The following is a 19,285-nucleotide window of genomic DNA, read 5'->3' as shown; positions in this document are numbered from 1 at the left end:
GAAGTCGGACAGGTAGGCTCCCGTCTCGTCTCTCCGCAGCGCGGCTGACGCAGCTCAGCGACGAGGAGCAGCTGACGGAGGAGCTCGCGGGGGAGAGCGAGGAATACCAGATGGTGTCCGACCTCTTCCACGCCACTGTCTCCCAGTACCTGTACGCCCGGCCTCAGGGCCCGCCGAGGGCGGACCAGCGACTGACAGCGACGACGTGTCGCAGATTCAGGATCGCCAGCATCAGCCGCGTGCGCAACTCCGGTCTCCGCCGCCTCTACCAAGCGCAGGTGGGCCCGCGAGCTGTCGGCGACGGCACTGACCAGGCGCATCAGAGAGATCGCATGCGCAGCGACGTGGAGAGACGAGGGCTGGCGTGGAGTGCCGCCTCCATGGAGCGCTGGGGCTTTCACGGGGTACAGCCTCGAGACGGGACCAGGTGAGGGCGAGGAGGGGCCGACAAGACGAGCTGCGTGACGCCCGAGGGGCTGCAGGGAGAACAAGGACGCTGAGTCCGCCATCATGAGCGAGGGCTTCATGGTCACCCTCTCAGGCACACCGGCAGCGAGCAGCCATGCGTCCTCTCACGCCCCGCGAGCAGGCTCAAGCAACGGGAGGGTGTACGGGGCAGGCTCCTACTTTGCGAGAGACGCGAGGTGAGCAAGAGGAGGCGACCGAGTCCGAGACGCGAACACCGAGGGAGTGAGAGGCTCGTGCCATCGCAGGTACTCGCTGTCCTACTGCGGCTACACGAGAGCCAATCAGCCCTGCTCCATGCTGCTAGCGCGCGTGCGTCAAGCCCTCTGACGTCTCGCGGACGGGGGGCTGAGCGATGCGGCTGGTGGCAGGTTGTGCTGGGACGATACGCGCAAGGACACTCCTGGTGTGCTGTGCCCCCGGTCGACCCGACCGGTACGGCAGCCTTGCGCCCGGCCCCTGCCCGTATTCCTGCCTTGTACCCCTGCCCCTTCCTCTACCCCTGCCCCTGCCTCCTCCTCCTCCTGGTTGTGCACCTCCTGTACCCGTCTTGGCTTCTTTCTCACGTGTCACGCGAGCAGGCAGCCCCGGGCAGCACTTTCACAGCATGGTCGATACCCTCCACGACCCCTCCATCTTCGTCATCCCGGTACCTCCCATCCCTCCCCCCTCCCGGCAGCCCCTCCACCCCCTCACGCCTCCTCCAGCACAGCGCCAGCGCGTATCCCGCCTACCGGATCGTCTTCGAGAGAGCCTCGGTACCGATGCCGATGCAGCCGCTGCCCCAAGAGGTCGACAGGCTGCGCGCGCGAGGAGACCCTGACCGCTCGCTGCCATGAGCAGACGCAGAAGCGCCGGCTCGACCCCCTCCCATCGCTGATCGCCGAGCGATCAGCCGCGAGGCAGAGGACGGGGAGGAGCAAGCTGGACGTGACGAGCGACGGCTGAAGGGACGAGGGAGGAGGTCGACTGAGAGGAGCGCGACGAGAGAGACAGCGGCTGCGTGAGAGACCAAGTGGATGCGGTATGAGTAACGGCCGACAGACGTCACAGGCAAACTAGGGAGATTGTAAAGATATGAAACACATAGAATAACAGAGGTTGTAAAGATATGAAACACGTATAGGAACAGACGTCGCACTGGCGAGTAGCTGCGATGACTTTGTCCGTGAGGAGAGGGCGTTCACGGGGTCTCATCATGTACAGCGTTGACAAGGGTGATCTACGAGAATCGTCAAACCCTCTTGCTCGATTCTTGCTTGTTTTGCAGTCCCGTTTTCTCTCTCATTAAAAATGCACGCAATGCACAGGTAGCAATAAGACTTTGACTCGTTCTGGATCATAATCGTCTCAGTTCTGACGCTATTCCAATGGTGTGTTCCAAGAGCAGAAAGTGGCTCTCACTGGATCTTATTGTAGATGAAGCAATATGCGTCGACTAGTAACTCGTTCCTCCTCTGCCATATGAATGTCAGCCTCTTCCTCCATCCTGAAGTTAGTTCGTAGACTTGTTGTATCGTCGCACATGGATGCCCGAATTCGCAGCTCCTGACAAGAGACGCATCCCCTGCGGGAGGGGGAAGAGAGGTGCCTACCTGTGATGGAAGAGGTCTCTCCTCCTGGATAAGCTGACGAAAGCTCGTTGTTGACAAGAACTCCCAAGTTGCGTTCAAGGCGCACAAGTCTGCAGGGGCCGCTGCGGTAGTCTCGGTCGAGTTTTCAGACGATGTTGCTGGTAAAGGCAAGGCGTCTCCATAGCACATTCTAGAATCCCTGGGTCCGAAAGACTGTCGAGATGTTGTCTTGAAAGAAAGCTTCGTCAAACTTTCAAGTGACAACAAGGTCAATCTGGTCATGTTCCGGGACATATGGCTGCTCGAACGGGAATCACCTTTGGTTGGAATTATTACAAAGAGTAACTTGATGCAGTGAGGGCCCCTGAAAGACTCGTCGTCTTGCCAGTTAGAAGCAAATGCTGTCGTGTCAAGTGACAAAACTGTCAGGCTCAAAAGCCCGTCGAACACTCCAGCTGGAAGACTTTGGATCATGTTGTGCTCAAAGTGAAGAGCTGACAAGCTCAAGAGTTCGTCGAAGACTCCAACACAAACGTTTCTGATCTCCGTGTCGTATCTAGTAACGCCGCGTGTGAAAGTACAATAAAGGGACCAGCCTTCGCTTGACGCCAGTTGCGATGCACACACGTGACAATTGTTAGCCTGACGAGGGGCCGCATACTGTGCCCAAGCAGTGTTCCGCACACTGACTGTGACTCGGCGATCACCGAGGGTGCCCCCCGGCGGCAGGTGACTCAAATTCACTCAGCCCGAACAGAGGCCCCTCAGCTGGAGCCCCCGGGCCGGCAGGCCGCCCGGCTGACTCAGTGACGGACCGGGAGTCACTGAGTCCCGGCGGGCCGGGCCGCCGTACTACCGAGGCTTGAACTGGAAGTTTGAGTGGCTCTGCGGCTGGGCGGTCGCACTCCTATCGCCGTCCGCGCCGCCGGCGCACCGTCCGGTCACCGGGCCCGGCCAGGCCCGGGCCCGCCGTCGGCCGCCGGGGCCGCGCGTCCGATCGGATCGGACCCGGGCCGGCGGCAGTGACTCTCGGAGTCACTCAGTTCGTGGTTCAAGTTCCCACTTCATCTGACCACCCTACCCATACCGCAGTAGATTTGCAAATGACCCACCCATGGGTCTTATGACAATTTAGAAGAAAACTACTCACCCTTTTCCATATACACCTTGGTGATCATCACCCCACCCCCCGATTTGGATACCACCCCTCCCTTTCCCCTCCCCTCTCACAGTCGCCTCCGCGCGCTCTCAAGTTGAATGCAAGCGGGCGCCAGTCGCTCCGCCCCCTCCCTGCCCTCTCCCCTCCCTTGCCTTGTGTTCTCTTCCCGTCTCTCTCCTCCCTTGCCTTGTCCTCACTCCGCAGATGACATGTCTGAGCAAGACTGATCCTCTCAATCATGTCCTCATCTGATCTATGCCTGATTCGCGAGCCATGAACCTCGAATACTAACCCTCTGAAATTGTATCAAGATTTTCTGACTTTCTTCCGTTCATGTCAGAACCTGGTGTGAGAGAGTGGTTGGTCCTGTTTTGATCAAACGTTCCTTGTATATAGCTTTCAGCCCATCTTCAATGTAATCGCCTTGTGAATTTGAAGAATGTTAGAGTTGATTGTCTGATCGCAGATTTGATGATTTCATGCATTTGATGCCCTGCGGGTGCCATCAAGGATAGATAGCTAAACAACCTTCAGCGCGTGCCCCCTATGCCTCCTGCAACTGCTCCAGTTCCAGGAGTTGGCACAGCCGCTGGAGCGAATCAGAGCCAAACAGCATCAGCGGGCGGAGCTCAAGGAGCTGCCAATGCTCCTAATGCAGCAACGAATGCAGCAACGAATGCACCTCAAGCTCCACACGCGTCGTCCCAGAATGCCTCGCATTCGCAAGGTGGATCTTCAAGTCAATCTAGAAGCTCATCTGGAGCAAGCATGCCATGGAGAGCAGACTCGGAAGAGACTATAAAGACGCGCAAGAATGCTCTGAGAGTTATTGTCACCAAGTTTAGACACTTCTGGCCAACTGAGAGTGAAGCAAAACTTGCTTACAGAGCAGGGGTGGTCGAACATGGAGTTTATGAATGTTCGTCGAGCAAGACTGAATACATTTCGTTGCTTCAGCGAGATTTGAACGTCATAACCCAGAGGAAAGAACTGGAGAGAAAGGCACTCAGATCGCAAATTCAAACATCTGGAGATCTGCATGCTCTTGAAGAATCTCGTGGAAGTACAAATCAGTCAAGCCAGTCCTCGGATGCACGATCCAAGTTCATTCAAAAGGTGAGGAAAACGTGTGCCTTGAAAGGCAAATAAACCAGTCTTGGTTTCCAGATTCTCTACATGGAAAAGAAACATCAGCAGCTGTTTTACTTGCCAGACAGCAAGAAGATAGAATTCAAAACCCCGCAGACTCAACATCCACGAGACAAGTCATCGCAACCTTCAGGTCCCTGGCACAAGCGAAAGACAGGGTAAGCCTTCGCTGTGTCAGGGTTCGCAGTTGACGGCGGATGGTTTCAGGGCCCGTTTGACATAGATCAACTGAACAAAGTTGATGAACACCTTGAGCGCATCCGACTTTCCAGCAGAAGTACAAGCTCTGGTAAAAGTTTGCTGTTGAGACAGTGGGTCTTGGTTGACTGGTGGACAAATCAGGTCGATCTCTTGTCTCGAAAGAGACACTGGAAAAACAAAACGATAGAACACAACAGGTAACATTGTAAACTTGATCCTTGCAAAGGATGGATTCAAAATTTGCCTCAGGTTGGGGCAAGAGCGGTGGAAAAGTTTCGAAAGTTGTGCAAGGAGAGGCCAATCGTTGTAACGGTGCAAAATGTTGATCTATAAGAAGATGTTTGCCTGATCTTGTTGCAGGATCTTGCGTGGAGTGTCGAAAATGAAGTTCCCTCACTTGTGGTGAGTTGTTTTCAATAAGCTGCTGTTGGGCCTGACTATTTCAACCAATAGCCTCCTCTGCCTCCAGAGCTTGTAATACATCACACACCTCTTACATGAATATGTTTCATTCACAAGAATTCAGGTTCTGCTTAATGAAGATTTGCAAAATGCTTTGACAGATGAGTTTGCTAATGAAACACAGGTATGTCAAAACTTGTTTGAGTGCTTTTGACCTGAAACGGACTGAACTTTTTCTTATGACAGCGAGTCACGAAAAGAAGGAAGATTCTGGTTGAGGAGAAGGAGAAGACAAGTGAAAACGAACAGGGCGACCAATTGCTTACACAAGTCGTTCACTCCGGCAGAGTTCGTCCCTTTTGCAGCTCAGGTAAAATCGGTTCATCGATCCCCCACAATTTTCGTCCGCATTCCGATCGACTCTCTCCTCCCCTTCCTCTCTCCCAGTCAAGTTCTAGTGTATGATGTCTTGTACAGGCGTGGACTGTGTACCCTCAGTTCGGGAAAGCCACATCGAGTCTGCCCCCAGTAAGTGCTGCGGTGCCGTATGAATTTGATGATCCTGACATGAATCACAGTGCTGACCGCCAAGAGCAAGGGATACGTCGACCAGGACATACCCAATGATAGCGAGCACACAGATTTTCTCAGTGTGGTAATTATCGCAAATTTTCGAATGCTACAAATGTTGAGATGTTGACAGGTTCCAAACATTCAAATGCCCTTGTCCCTCGAGGCAGCCCTCGAGCAGCTGAAGTTAGCTGCTTTTGTGAGGGTACATCTTTCACTGGCGAAGGTTTGTGAATGTTTTTGTGCAGACTGTCCGAGATGCCGTATTTCTTGACCCGGAACCTCTCGTCGACGCTGATCTCGACCAAGTTGATCGATGCTATTCTGAATGCATGATCCGACAGAAGGTCAGAATATCTCGTGTAAAGTTTCAGGTCTCATTATGCTGCTGTAGGAAAAATCGCGTAGCGGGGATGGAACGTCTCAGCAGCACACTGCCGTACTGAGAATTTTCCGCGATATCGACAAGAAAGATCCTCTCCCGTGGGACTGCAAGTAGATCTCTTGCTCGCGCCCCTCTCGATGTGACAGGCGAACAGGATCACATGCCTTCGGCAACTTCCGCTTGTTGTTTCTGTCTCTCCGGATTGTTTGGTCTCAATCTCTCACTCATCTTGCTGGAAACTGATGTGAATCAACGTAGGTGGATGTTAGTGCCCTGGTTCAGAAGGGTGGGACGAAGTACGAGAAGGGAACGGCAACACCCCATACGCCTGGGCAGTGGCTGGTCAATTCAGCCTCCCTTGAGCAACAATTCTTAACTTGTTCCCGGTGCAGAAGAACGTAGTTCACGGGTTAGGACAACACCTGTCATGTCTTGACAAGATGTGGACCGAGGTTGTCACTTGATCTCAGCATTTTGATGGATGGTGTTGATATTTTGAACAGGTTGATGCGCTCCTAAAGGATTTTTCTCCTTTCCTCTCGGCGAAGTTTTCCAGGCAATGCTCAGTCTTGACACTTCTGTGCCTGACAAATTCGACCAGATGCCATGACAACTTGACCGTGGGTTTCGACATCTTGTTCACATGTAAAGCTGGAGAAGAGAAGATGGGCCCAGAGTTGCTGTTGACGGTGACATCCTGGGACGGCTTCGAAGGGTATCCTCGCCTTCAGCCCCACTACGAGATCCTCGGCCTCAACAAGGTCGGACAGGACCGGGTGACGAGTCGCCTCTATTCTCTCGGCTTACTTTCAGTCTTCCAGGGCCTGCAGTCAGCTCACGTGTTCGAGATGAAGTTCAAGGAGTCGGTTGAGATGTTGGCTGCGCCACTGAGGTGAGGGAAATGCCGTCGACGTGCTGCCTGCTGTGATGCTTTGCGACAGTGTTTCGGAGATCGTGAGGATATTCCTCAACGCGGTGGGGAGTAGCGTCGACGACTGCATCTCCAACTCTCACGCGTGACTGAGGCTGACCATGTTTGATGTGCAAAGAGGCAATGAGAAGCCTTTTCGAACTGAAATGAAAATACATTAAGACTTAAAGATCGAGTCATCAACGAAGGGAGGTAGGAAAATTTTCTTGAGTGACACCCGACGATGCCGGCGGGGCGTCGATCGGCGTGTCAAGGATGCTTTCAGTATCTTTCGAGACGAATGTCGATAGTCTTCGATCAAGCTTCTATTTCTTGCGAGGCATGAGATGCACATTGCCCTCGGCATCTCTTCTCACGACCATGTCCTCGTCCTCATCCGCTTCACTGTACGAGGCGGCTCAGGCACTCGAGACCTCACAGCAGCACGCTCTCTCACCTGGGCTCCTGCAGGCTGAGCTTGTTCAACTTGTCGCACAGGGCGTGCCTGCAACCATCTAAGCGAATCATGTAGAGCATGCGAACCTCCTCACCTGTCCCCCGACAGAGGGCACATGTCGCTCGACCATCCCCCTCCCATCCTCTCTTCCCCCAACCAGCGACGGGAGTATCCGATGGGCTCCAGCTCAAGGTTGGGGATGTCGTCAGGATGCTTGTTGATCCAGTTCCCAGCATGGCAGTGCAGGGATGACGGCTCGTCGTCGAGCACGTTGGTGATGTCTTGCTGCAGCTTCCTGTTGATCGGCGAGTAGATCGGTCTGTTCACAAAGTGCTCGCTAGGAAGCGCCTTCCCTTCATACGGGTTGTAGTGTTCTCCGATCTGTGTGGGCAGATGGAAAAGCAAAACCTCGTCAAACTGTGGCTGGAGGAGAAGACCAGGGTGTAACATCGAAGTGGGGCTTGCGCAAGAAACGCTAAACAAGCAGACAAAAGACAAGAGCAGGGCTGTCCTTAGTCGTTCTGTCATGTCTCTTGGCAAGGAATAATCTGCAAAGAAGCACGAAGACAGTTAGTCCAAGGAGGAGAAAGCCGAATTGAGTTCTAAATCATCATTTGAATAAAACATTCAGACGTCATTACTAACGAAGTGAACGATTGTTCAGAATAATCCTGCGTTGTTTGGCATTGTGCCGCCTGCTTCTTTTGCCCTGCCATCTTCCTCATTATAAATCATTTCATGTGGCGATACAACTAATCACTGTTGCGTCGTCGTTCATGCCAATTTTCCCCTCTCCATTCTTCCTATGATCCTGCATTCCAGATACTTCTAGAATCTTTCTTGTCACCTGATCTGTCTCCTAACTCCACCTCTTCCTCCTAGCCCTCCTACTCCCTCTCCTGCTGTTGCTGAAATGCCATGGCCACCCCCTTAGCGCACAATTTTTCTCCTTCAGGGTCTCATCGTTATCGATAACATATTGTTGAAATTTTAATTTATTTTATTTTGAATAATAACAGTAAGTTTATCAAATATTTCACCATAATTAAACCTCTGTGGCTAAACCTCGGAACGGGGTCGCTCCATTACATGTTGTTTGGAGAAGGGGTGGATTCTTTCCCATCTTTCGCAGACCCGGTCTTTCATGGGATAGTTTTTGGTAAATGGACCGGGTACTTCCAAGTCCAAGATGAAATCAGGGGTAGGGGTAGTCAAGGCAAATCTTGATTACAACATTTCTATAGTCAATAATACTGGTAAAATAGTCAATACATTCCACTGGGACATACGGGGATGAGGCCCAGTGACTCTTGGGCCATCATTTTCATGGGGCTGCTGAGCGCGGGAGGAAGCGGGGGAGTGGGGGGAGAGTGAAGAGGGAGGACGAGGGAGGAAGGAAGAGATAGGGGGAGGGGAGGGAGATGGAAGAATTGAAGGGGAAGGAGGCTGAGACGGGGATGTTATTAAAAGGTGTGAGCTTTAAAGAGAAGATGAAGCAAGCATGAAGAAGATGAGGATAACGAATATTGATTGAAGCTTGGTCAATGTAGAATCCCTTTCTCTCCAATTTCAGTGTGTCAGTTGGACTTTTCTCCTCTTTTATGGGTTGCCTTATGATGCGTGCAGAATGAATGAGATTTTTTGAAGAAAGATAGTTCGGATGTGGGTAGAGCAACTCGGGCAGTGAACTTGTAAGGAGGCTGTGGTTGTGAACATTGAAATGAGAGGACGGCATTGAACCGTTTCATTGTGTGCATCACTGAGTGCGGTATGGCAGAGAAGTAGAAGTGAGCATCCCATGGATTCTCCCTCTCCCTCGTGGCTTGCGAGTGCAAAGCCCGGGAAGCAAGCTTTTCTGTACAGTATACTCGCCCTTGCTTGTTGCGGCTGCGCGCTGCTGCTGCTGCCATTCAGCGGCTTTCATGGCCGAGGTGAAGTATCGTTGCAAGGAACAGGCGGTGGGAGAGAGATGCTGCATCCCTCCATCATCTCCAGGAAAGTATCTGAGGGGATAAAGCAGCTGGACAGCCAGGTACACACTCTGGACACTATCCGCAACAAGATGTGGGGCTCGCTCCACAAGGCACAGAAGATGAGCGCGTACAAGGACGTGGACATAGATGACGAGGACTTTTCGCAGCTGCACAGGGTTGCTCAAGAAGCGCTCCGACTCCGAGATGAGGTCTTGCATGCTGTGCTGCTTCCTCGGGCATGATGAATGCTTTCCAGCTGCAGAAAGCTGCTGCTTCGGAGAAGAGCATTCTCGTCAGGAGCGAAGAGATTCTCGACGGAGGCTGCAAGGATCATCACAAGGAGAGCTGCGGGGGAGAGAGCTGCTGCAGTTTCTGGGCAAGGCGAGGTCAATGCGCCTCGAACAACCAGTGGATGTCAGTCATGTGCTCTAGAAGCTGCTCGACTTGCAGCCAGGACAAGGCAGATGTGAAGAAGGTAGTTTCAAGTGAGCACGGAAAGGTGCATTCGGGCTCTCCCCCAGAGAAGTCAGCTCACAGGACGGCTCCTTCAGGTGGACATGCTTCTTTCGCACCAGCATGAGGCTGACGGGATGATTTCAGATGTAAAAGCCTCTGCTGCACCACTAGCTCATGTGAAGGCCCAGCAGGCAGGAGCGTCTGACAAGCATGTGGATGTCTCTCTCTCCCTGGAAGGAGTTGCGATGAATGGCATCACCCGGCAGCAGCTGGACGAGATCTTGCGGAAGGCAGTGGCGAAGGCCACGAAGAAGGTCGATGAATGAAGGCTTTCTCAGTGCTTGTCTTACATTCCTACAGCCTGCCGACGCGTTGAGAGTGAAGTTGGAATCCTTTGACTTTTCTCCTGCTCGTCATGTTGTGAAGCGCAAAGAACCAATCAGGAGGGACAGGTAATCGTGAAAGATTTATTGCCAACGCTCGGTAATTAATCTCTCCTCCAATCTGTAGGTCGCGCGAGTTCGTGTACGGGGTCGCTCCAGAGGAACCTCGTCTCGACAGTTTTCTCCGCAAGGATGGAGGGTTCTCTCCTAGACGGCGCTTGCTAGCAGTAGGGAAGGACAGCAGGTGGCCCTTGTGAAGTTGTCAAGAGTCCAGCTGATGTTTGTGGCAGGATCGGCACCCTGGACTTGAAGTTTCACCTTCAATTGCCGTCGGGGGAGGACCAGAACTCCATCACGCGGGCGATCAAGTCAGAGCTGCACGACGAGGTGAAAGAGGATCCCGAGCGCTGCGTACGTGACTTTGGGCTCTCCCCAGATCGATCGTCTCGCCGCAAGGCAGGAAGGTGGACATGGAGAAAGGCATGCCGGCTTTGAGCGTCTGAAAATTGTACCACTTTTTGCTGTTGTCGATGCCCAATCTGATTCCCCGATGAAAACAGGAGGAGAAACCAAAAGACATCGCGCACGGAAAGGAGCAGCTGCAGCAGGCTCTCCACCAAGAGACGAGCATCACTAGCTCTACTGGCACTACAGGTGCTGGCGGGGGATCTCATTCCAACTTCGAAGACATCTTAAGCGGGAAAGCTTCCCACCCGGAGGACAGGATCAACTCCATCCCCGTCCACTCGCAAGATGCCTCAGGACCTGCTGAGGAACGCCAGTGGGTCTCCCCGCTGGTCGGCAAGCCGCGCGCTTACTCGAACGGCTACGGGCTGGGGTTGGGGATCAACAAGAAGGCAGCGCCAGCCAGAGGCCAGGAAGGAGAAGCTGGGTGGACTTTCTTGGAGCCCTTTGGGGACGAGGAGCCGAAGGTCAAAGAGCAGAGCCCTTGGAAGAGGCATGGAAGCTTCAAGATCCTCAGATGATGAAGCGAGGGAGCCGACCAGAAGATTGCGGGGAAGCTTGCAGCGAAGAAGCTGCGAGCCAGAGCAGAGAGGATGCGCGTAAGGGGGCTCTCAGAGCTCAAGCGGAGGATCAAGTGAAGCTGAAGAAGGAGCAAGTGATTGAGGACTCTCGTACTCTGAAGCATTTACTCACAGCTATCGCTGAGGAGTCCCTCCTCTTGAACTTGACACAAGCCAACGCCTCCTCCACCTCCTTGCAAGACTCTTCGTCCGCTTCCCCTTCCCAAGTGAGTATGCAGGACCAGACCTCCGCTCAGATCCACAGCCTCAAGCAAAAAGCTTCTGAGTTGGAGGAGGGAGCTCGTCGCAAGCTGGCCGGCTTGAGGGGTCGAGTGCTTTCACAGCGTCAGGAGAACATGCGAAGGCTTTCGCGCTACTATGTCAATCTCGCTCAGCGACTGGCGGCCGATGGCCAGAACCTCCAGCAGAGACTGCTGGATGAGAGGCAGACACTCAGTCGTTTCCAACATGATGGTTATGGTCCCATGTGGATGGGCAGGAGGCGAGAAGCAGCAGGATTCAGAAGAGGAGGAGGAACAGGCACTTTCTTTGTGCGGCCGTTGGAACCTTCCTTGGTGAGAGACTTCTTGTTTTGACACCAGCGACACTCACGAATTTCTCAGAGGTTGTCCCCTGAACGGACAGACGCCGCGACTGAGTCAAACATCCGCAAGATCTCTGAAGGTGACGCTCTTCATCGGCATCTCCGACTTTTCTGTGACTTGTTGCCAAGACCTAAAGGTGCAAACGGCACGAATGAACCGTGAGAGTGAAGACTTCCGCCAGCTGATTCGAAGGATAAGGCGGGAGACAGGGGGGGCTTAACAGCCAGCAGCCGACAATAAAGGACTGGTTTTGCCTTGCACACTGGGAGAAGAGACTTCTTCACTCACGGTTGGTGCGAATTGCTAACCTTCATCGTCACTGGTCCACTCGGCATCCTTGTTGTCTTCATTGCCGGAAGCCTTCGCTGCCCGAGATAGCGCTGCACGTACTGTCAGATACCGAACTTTCCCGTCAAAAATGCCTCACCTGCCTGCAAACCTGCCAAGGCCGCCACGTTGAGTTGCCTCCTAGGTTGGTTGGTCGGTGCTGGACCCTTTACCGAGCTGTTGCGGTTGATTTGCTCGCTCTCACCCTTGTTGCTCCTCGACAGTCTGCGGACAGAACTCCGTAGATGATCCTTACTGAAGTTACGAATCTGATCCAAGAAGTTTGCCACCCCCTCCTTGAGAGATCGCTTCCTCGTTGCCTTCTTCTCACTCGCGTCTAAAATGTTGACTCGAAGGTCATCGGAGCCGAAGGTCTGCTCGTGGCCCTCTCGGCTCTCCTCCGCTGCACAGTCTTCATGCTCCCGTATGCTTGCTGCGGAAGTCGAGACAACATCAAACTGATATTGTTCGATCGTGTATTGTTCCTGGTTTTTTTCGTGATCTTCGAGGGTTCCTCGTAATTCACTCTGATTTTCCTCGTCAAACTCGCTCTCTTTCTTGCTTTCGCCCTCGGAAAACTCCTCATTGTCCTTCTCTGATTTTCCCTCAAAATCATGAGCAGATCCCTCCTGCTGTCTTTCATCTTCTTCGTCGACATCTAGGTCGATATGGCCCTCGCTCTCATCATCTGAATGTGATTGTTCTTTGGTATCTGTCTCAGATTCGTATGCTGTGATCTCCCCATGAGCAAGGACTGTCAACATGGTTTCCTCCTCCTTGAACAGTGTTTGCTCCGCATCTTCTTCTCCTCTGTACTGCTGTAACTCGTGGACGTCGTTAGGCGTCTCGTTCTGGTTGTAATACAATCCTCGGCCCTCACTGTCTTTGTACTCCTTCCAGCTGACCAGATGGCCGGCGCTTGTTGCCTTGTAGCACTTGCCCTGGCTGTTATCATGAGCTCTCATGCCCGGCAGGGGGATAGAGAAGGCGCTCGTCATGGTGACGTCATCATCCGAGACGATCTTGAGGCAATGATCAAAGCCCAAGTGTGACGTTGTCTGAAGGAGCTCTGTGTTCTGTGTAGAGAAGAGCAAGGCCTTGTCCAGGTCGAACTGACGTAGAGGTGACGTCTGGTCATCCTGCCTTGCTGAGGGCCGTTTTTTTCTGCATCTTCCGAACGTTCTTAGTTTGCAAAGACCAAACAATCCGAGGCCAAAACCAAGCAGAGAAAATGTAGCAGCAAAGATCATTCCATCAGAAAACGCATGAACTGTTTGCTGTGAAGGCGAAGTCGAGGGAGAGAGAGGACGCGAAGACACTGGCGAGACCCTTTCAAGCTCATTCGACATGTTCAAGGTAACAGACAAATTTAGCAAATCGTGGGACACATTAGTGAGAAGGATAGTCGTATTGCTATTGATGACTTGAGATTGATTGACCATATTCTCCGGAACATTTGATCGGCAAACTCCTGGTGAAACATAATGATGTCCTGCTGGACAGGATAAACAGTGAATCGAACCAGAATCTGGGTACGAGCCTGCAGGACACGCCGTACACGAAGTCGAGCCCGTGCTGGCCTGCACATACCCTGCTGGACACTCCATACACTGAAACGACCCGGTCGTGTTCTGATACTGCCCCTGCATGCACGGGCTGCAGCTCCCCTGACCAGCGTTGGACTGCAAGGCACAAAGTCAGCAAGCAGCAAGCTAGCAGGTGGCAGACGCCTTGTTTTGACCTGATACGAGCCTGCCGGACAGGACTCGCACTGGAGAGGGGCGAAGCCATTTCTGCGTGAGAAGGTCCCTGGAGAGCATCCGTCGCACATGTAGGTGCCGGTGGTGCCGTCGGGACAGCCTTGAAAGTCAAACAACATCTGCTTGTCCGTGAACAGAGGAAGCAGAGTCTGCGGATCGAACTGCCTGATCTCAACCGCCAGCTCTCCTCTGGTCAAAGCCGTGAGCGAGCTTGCTGCAAGAAACAAAATCGGAGAGGACAGATTGAGGCTGGCAGGGCCGATCCACGTCCAGTTGGAGGAGACCCTGCCGCTCAGCTCAAGCGCCTGCGTGACATTGAGCAGGTTCGATCGCGTCGCGATCAGGCCGGCGGTCGCCGAGTTAGTCAGCTCGAATGAGAGCGAGATGAGGCTCGTGCTCGTTGACCTGAAGGAGCCGACGACGTTGAGACTCATGTTCTCCCCAAACGTCAGCCGTCCTCCTAGATCCACGTCTCCCACGATGCTGCCGCCCGGAAAGAGAGAACCTTGTACAATGCTCACATTGCCCAGCAGCTGCCCCCCGCAGAGATTGAGGACAGCGGCTTCTCCGACCTGGACGAAGCCTCCACGGAGCGTCAACACTCCTCCGCAAGCGACGCAAGACCCGACGTTGCGGAACGGAGCCTCGCTCACTAGCTCCTGGCCTGCAGCCACCGGACCGAAGGAGAAGCTGTGCGAGATCACCGTGCCGTTGCCCAGGAAGGTAGACGTGTTGGCTATCGAGATCGCCCCGAGGAACGTACACTCACCGACACACCTCAAGCTCGTGTAGGAGAATGATACATCACAGCCATGGGTTGAGTCCGCCATCGACGCCTGGACGACATTCTTCATCTCCAGACTACAAACGGAAGTGTTGGACGACAGCGAGATCCAGGATGTTCCAGGAAGGAGGTCAAGCTCAGCGTATCCTGACAACGTGAAGCTTGGACTCCCACCATACCCAGGTGAAGCAGCTACTCGCACACTGGCACTCATGGCGTTATTGACGATTGTGGCAACGACACCTGATTGCTGCATGAAGGAAGCCGTGGAGGACAAGGCGAGCGACAAGGAGCTTGACTGGATGATGATGACTCGCCCAGAGTTTTGTACGGAGCTGAAGGCGCTTGCCGTCATGACGAGCTCGCCCGCATTGGTCAGGAGGAGGCTCGACGCTTGATCCTGCAGTCTTGTCTCTGTCAGGCTTACTACACCTTGAGCCTGATTTGAGATGATAGTCTGGCTCGCAAACGCCATGCTGAGCAACGCTACATTCCCGGCGTTGCTCAGAGTCAGCGACGAGATGCTACAGGCAGTCGACCCGTCAGATCCAAAGACCCCTCCGCTCAAGACGGATATCGAGGAAGCAGACACGCCTGCTCCCTTGAGGGATCCGGCGAAAAGATCTGTCGCCCCCATCGTCACAGTACATCCAGCTTTGACCTGGAAGAGCTGGGCAATGGTGGTGGGCCCATGGACAAAGAGCTTGATGGAGCTGCCGCATGATCCTGCAAGAAGCACGCTGTTGATCGACTGGAGATACACAGAGCCGCTGCCTTGCATCGTGTTAGAGACGAAGTTGTAACTGTTGGTCACGTTTAAGGAGCCGTCTACGCCCAGAAGCCCTGTGTTGGTTCCCCCACCCGCGAATACCACCGTGCAGGGAGCGTCGATCTGAACGGTGCCTGAGTTGTTGAAGGCAGACATAAACCTCATGTAGTACTTGGTCGAGGAGCCATCGTTGGAGAAAGTGATGGTCCCCGTAACATCATTCTTCCAACTACTGTAGGCGGCAGGGATGAAATTGGAGGTTTGAAGATACAGCTTGTTGCTGTTGACCAGGTTCCCTGACATGTAGACGCTTTGGCCTCCGTTGATTTGCATGCTGCCGGAGTTCTTGATATTCATGGTGAGGTAGACTGTGTCCAGGGCGCTCAAGGGCTTGAGCAAAAACGTGCTGTGCCCAGCGACAGTCAGAGTTCCTGTAGGTGCACAGGATGCGCAGCTTGAGCTTCCGATGTTGGAGCCGTAGCAGACGAGCTGCGACTGAAAGGAGGTCGTGACCTGCTGACTTGCAGCGATGTTGAGCGCTAGTGCAGTGAGCGCAATGTAGTTCCCGACTGTGATAGTCTGCACGGTGAGCGACGGCTTATCTTGCAAGCTGGAAGCTTTGACGAACCACAGCTGCAGCGGAGAAGAAGGGATTGGCGCGGAGATTGACAGAGACAGCGTGATCGATCCAACAGTCACAGACGCGTTGCTGAAGGTCACATTGCAGTTACTGGCCAGCTGGAACTGCGCGTCGTCACTGCTTCCCGGCATGTAGTCCCAGCAGTTGGGATCGAACCAGTCTCCGTTGCAGCAGCTCCAGACGGAGCACGTAGCCAGTCGTGCGCAGAGCGCAAGAAGTACACAGCAGAGGGCGCAGGGTCGCATCAGACTGTTCCCTTGAGGCTAGGGCAGAGAGAGGAGGACGCGGGAGGAGAAGGCAGGGGAGGCAAGGAAACAATCGAGAGGGGGAGGAGGAGAGGGGAGGGAGAGAGAAGGGGAGCGACAAGATGTAAAAAGACACCGAGGCAGTCAGGACCGGCTTGACCGTGGCTATGACGTTGGGTAGAAACGCAAGCACTCTCCAGCAAAGAGGAAGAGCGGGAAGGAAAGGATCGCGAGAAGGGAGGACAAGAGCAAGGCTTATCAGAAAGGTCCGGGGAGTCACTAATGCCGTGACAGCATGCAGAGAGGAGTCTTGGTATCTGCTGCCATGGGCTAGGCTCGACAGCTTGCGGCTGCTGCTTGGCTGCTTGGGGGAGCGGGGGAGCATGGTTTGACCGCCCCTCCCACAAACTTTTTCTGGTTCTCCAAGCTCGCCTCAGGTCATTGCTCGAAAGCCGCGAGTGCTGTTTTTCGAACCTGTATTTGGAATCGTTTTCTTTATTTCAAAATGCTCGTTCTCAAGTTTCAAATGTGTAGATGGTTTCATGGTGCTTTATCATTCGCAAAACTGATGACGGCAATCTCACAAACTTGAATCAGTAAAGAGAGTGCGCAAGTGAAATTTTCACGGATTTGTGTCTGGTCGACATGTATATTTCATTTCTGAAACATTGCTCAAGGAACGACTCAGCTGACGCGTTTCAGAACCATAGTCTTCCTAAGACGTATGTGGAAGTCTGTGCTTATGCTAAAATTTCCGATACAACTCCGGCACCCACCGTCTTGCCACCTTCTCTGATAGCAAACTGCAAACCCTGCGATCCAGAAAGTTAATCGCAGAAACAACAATCGATTGCTGAGAGACCTTCTCCATGACAATCGGGCAGATAAGTTCAACAGTACAGCTGACATTGTCGCCAGGCATAACCATCTGGATATCATCCGGAAGAATGATGGTGCCAGTGACGTCTGCAGTACGAAAGAAGAACTGGGGCTTGTACTTCTTGAAGAAGGGAGTGTGGCGACCTCCTTCCTCCTTTGACAGGCAGTAGATTTCCGCACTGAATTTCGTTGCAGTCTTTGCACTTCCAGGTTTGGCCAAAACCTATTTCAGGAATTTAGAAAAGCATCGGATAGCAACAAAAGCAACACTTCACCTGCCCTCTGGTGACATCTTCACGCTTAATACCACGAAGCAAAACTCCACAGTTATCGCCAGCCTGTCCCTGACCAAGCTCTTTCTTGAACATTTCAACCCCTGGATGCAACTGTTAGGAAAAGGAAAAGAAGCCAAAACAAAAATTGAGACATTACCGATGCATGTTGTTTTGACTGGATTCTTGATACCGATGATTTCAATGTCTTCACCAACCTTGATTGTACCAGTTTCAATTCTGCCGGTCACAACAGTACCACGACCCGCAATACTGAAAATATCCTCAACCTGGCAAAGTCAAGTTATTGTGGCATACGAGCGAATTCAAAATCGGTCTGCATAAATCTACTGAGATGTTACCGGCATGAGGAATGGCTTGTCCATGTCGCGAGCAGGTTCCGGGATGTAATCATCAACTGCCTTCATGAGCTCGACAATCTTATCCTTGCCCAGGGAGGGTTCAGTTCCATTCAAGGCGTGCAAGGCAGAGCCGCGGACGATGGGGATCTCGTCTCCGGGAAACTTGTAGAAGGTAAGGAGTTCCCTCACTTCCTACATACCGAGAGTCTGTCAGCGAGATACGAATGCAATGATCAAATCAAACCATTTCGACAAGATCTATCAACTCCGGGTCGTCCACAGCATCGCACTTGTTCAGGAAAACAACCATTGCAGGAACTCCAACTTGACGAGCGAGAAGAATATGCTCCCTCGTCTGCACTCTTGTCAAATTCTAATTAGACTGAACTCAATCAAAGAACCTGTGGCATGGGTCCATCTGGTGCTGAAACCACCAAAATGGCGCCTTCCATCTGGACACAGAAAAATCATTGCCAGAAACATTTCAAAGTAATACTACAGACCTGAGCAGCTCCAGTGATCATGTTTTTGACATAGTCAGCGTGTCCAGGGCAGTCGACATGAGCGTAATGTCTCTTCTCGGTCTCATACTCCACATGTGCAGCTTCAATGGTGATACCACGAGCCTTCTCCTCTGGTGCCCTGGAATGCGGGTCATTCGATTTCATGGTCACAGCTGCATCACTTGTCAATGTCATCAAAAGCCATAGCCTTCACTGTCTTGTTCTGTTCGGCCATGACTCTCGTGATTGCTGCTGTGAGCGTTGTCTTGCCATGATCGACGTGACCGATGGTACCAATGTTCAAGTGGGGCTGAAACTCGGATCAGGGAGATTGTGTTCGCCCAACCAGTGTTTACCTTGGTGCGCTCATAAGTAGCAAAGGTCCTTGAGATCACATTCACTGAAGAAACAGGAAGTCTGCCTTTCAACCAAGATGCGCGCCCCTAATGACGTTCCCAAATCAGACAGGACATAACAAACAGCAACTCTGCTCAAACCGTGATGGTGGCTGCGGCAGGGATTCGCCTGATTACGGCAGCAAGACCAATGGAAACCATCGGAATATCTGTGCGCAATGCTCAGCCTTGTGAGGAAAAACTGTACGATATCTTCATAACGACGAACTATCCTTCTTGAACCGAAACCAATTTGCAACATGATTCAGCCGAAACAGCCATGCTATTTCACACGGAGCTCATGAGACGTATTATCATGAATTGTGCGCCAAAACAATGGCAAGTAGTTGACTACACATCCGCATGGACCTGCTATCTGCCCCTCCCTTCTCGTCCCCCCCTCGCCCCCCTCTCGCCCACTCCGTTATCGAGCATTAGCATTGCCTCTGCGATGGGGGCACGTGGCACGCTTGTTCTCCTGAAAGTTGGCGAAATTTTTCTACAGGTTGAAATATTCAAATTTGAATTTTCTCTCATATTTCAAATTTTAGGTTTCAGTCTGAAATCTAGTTACCCCAACATCTTGCTACCACCCTTGGGGCTGCCTACCAAGATTTCCGGAGACATGTTGTTAT

At 52.7% G+C, this 19,285-nt stretch overlaps 5 protein-coding genes across 5 annotated transcripts; 2 read left to right on the top strand and 3 right to left on the bottom strand.

The window, feature by feature from the left end:
• The first annotated feature begins 6,508 nt into the window (after nt 1–6,508).
• GUITHDRAFT_151505 (hypothetical protein) lies at nt 6,509–7,002 on the top strand. The gene is made up of 3 exons (XM_005836249.1): nt 6,509–6,666; nt 6,727–6,797; nt 6,847–7,002. The coding sequence occupies exons 1-3, from the start codon at nt 6,571–6,573 to the stop codon at nt 6,923–6,925; spliced, it is 246 nt and encodes an 81-aa protein (XP_005836306.1). The 5' UTR covers nt 6,509–6,570; the 3' UTR covers nt 6,926–7,002.
• Nucleotides 7,003–7,141: 139 nt separating this feature from the next.
• On the bottom strand, nt 7,142–7,722 carry GUITHDRAFT_104853 (hypothetical protein; the record flags this gene model as incomplete). The annotated part of the gene is made up of 3 exons (XM_005836248.1): nt 7,142–7,220; nt 7,273–7,320; nt 7,367–7,722. 3 exons carry the CDS (start codon nt 7,720–7,722, stop codon nt 7,142–7,144), a joined length of 483 nt encoding a protein of 160 aa, XP_005836305.1.
• A 1,174-nt stretch (nt 7,723–8,896) lies between these two features.
• On the top strand, nt 8,897–11,973 carry GUITHDRAFT_162138 (hypothetical protein). The gene is made up of 10 exons (XM_005836247.1): nt 8,897–9,454; nt 9,502–9,720; nt 9,797–10,015; nt 10,062–10,153; nt 10,212–10,328; nt 10,375–10,471; nt 10,645–11,016; nt 11,067–11,684; nt 11,733–11,793; nt 11,843–11,973. Exons 1-10 carry the CDS (start codon nt 9,071–9,073, stop codon nt 11,932–11,934), a joined length of 2,271 nt encoding a protein of 756 aa, XP_005836304.1. The 5' UTR covers nt 8,897–9,070; the 3' UTR covers nt 11,935–11,973.
• Nucleotides 11,974–12,017: 44 nt separating this feature from the next.
• GUITHDRAFT_104851 (hypothetical protein) lies at nt 12,018–16,239 on the bottom strand (the record flags this gene model as incomplete). Its single annotated transcript, XM_005836246.1, has 3 exons — nt 12,018–12,094; nt 12,142–13,723; nt 13,783–16,239. The coding sequence occupies 3 exons, from the start codon at nt 16,237–16,239 to the stop codon at nt 12,018–12,020; spliced, it is 4,116 nt and encodes a 1,371-aa protein (XP_005836303.1).
• A 634-nt stretch (nt 16,240–16,873) lies between these two features.
• On the bottom strand, nt 16,874–18,822 carry GUITHDRAFT_85736 (mitochondrial translation elongation factor Tu). Its single transcript, XM_005836245.1, has 11 exons — nt 18,753–18,822; nt 18,612–18,698; nt 18,438–18,565; nt 18,256–18,394; nt 18,154–18,204; nt 17,997–18,107; nt 17,753–17,944; nt 17,551–17,680; nt 17,394–17,494; nt 17,102–17,341; nt 16,874–17,051 (listed from the first exon to the last, which is right to left on the bottom strand). The coding sequence occupies exons 1-11, from the start codon at nt 18,810–18,812 to the stop codon at nt 16,980–16,982; spliced, it is 1,311 nt and encodes a 436-aa protein (XP_005836302.1). The 5' UTR covers nt 18,813–18,822; the 3' UTR covers nt 16,874–16,979.
• Nucleotides 18,823–19,285: the final 463 nt, after the last annotated feature.

The sequence above is a fragment of the Guillardia theta genome, assembly GCF_000315625.1.
Source record: "Guillardia theta CCMP2712 unplaced genomic scaffold GUITHscaffold_18, whole genome shotgun sequence".
NCBI lineage: Eukaryota > Cryptophyceae > Pyrenomonadales > Geminigeraceae > Guillardia > Guillardia theta.
This window is presented reverse-complemented; position numbering and strand designations above follow the sequence as displayed.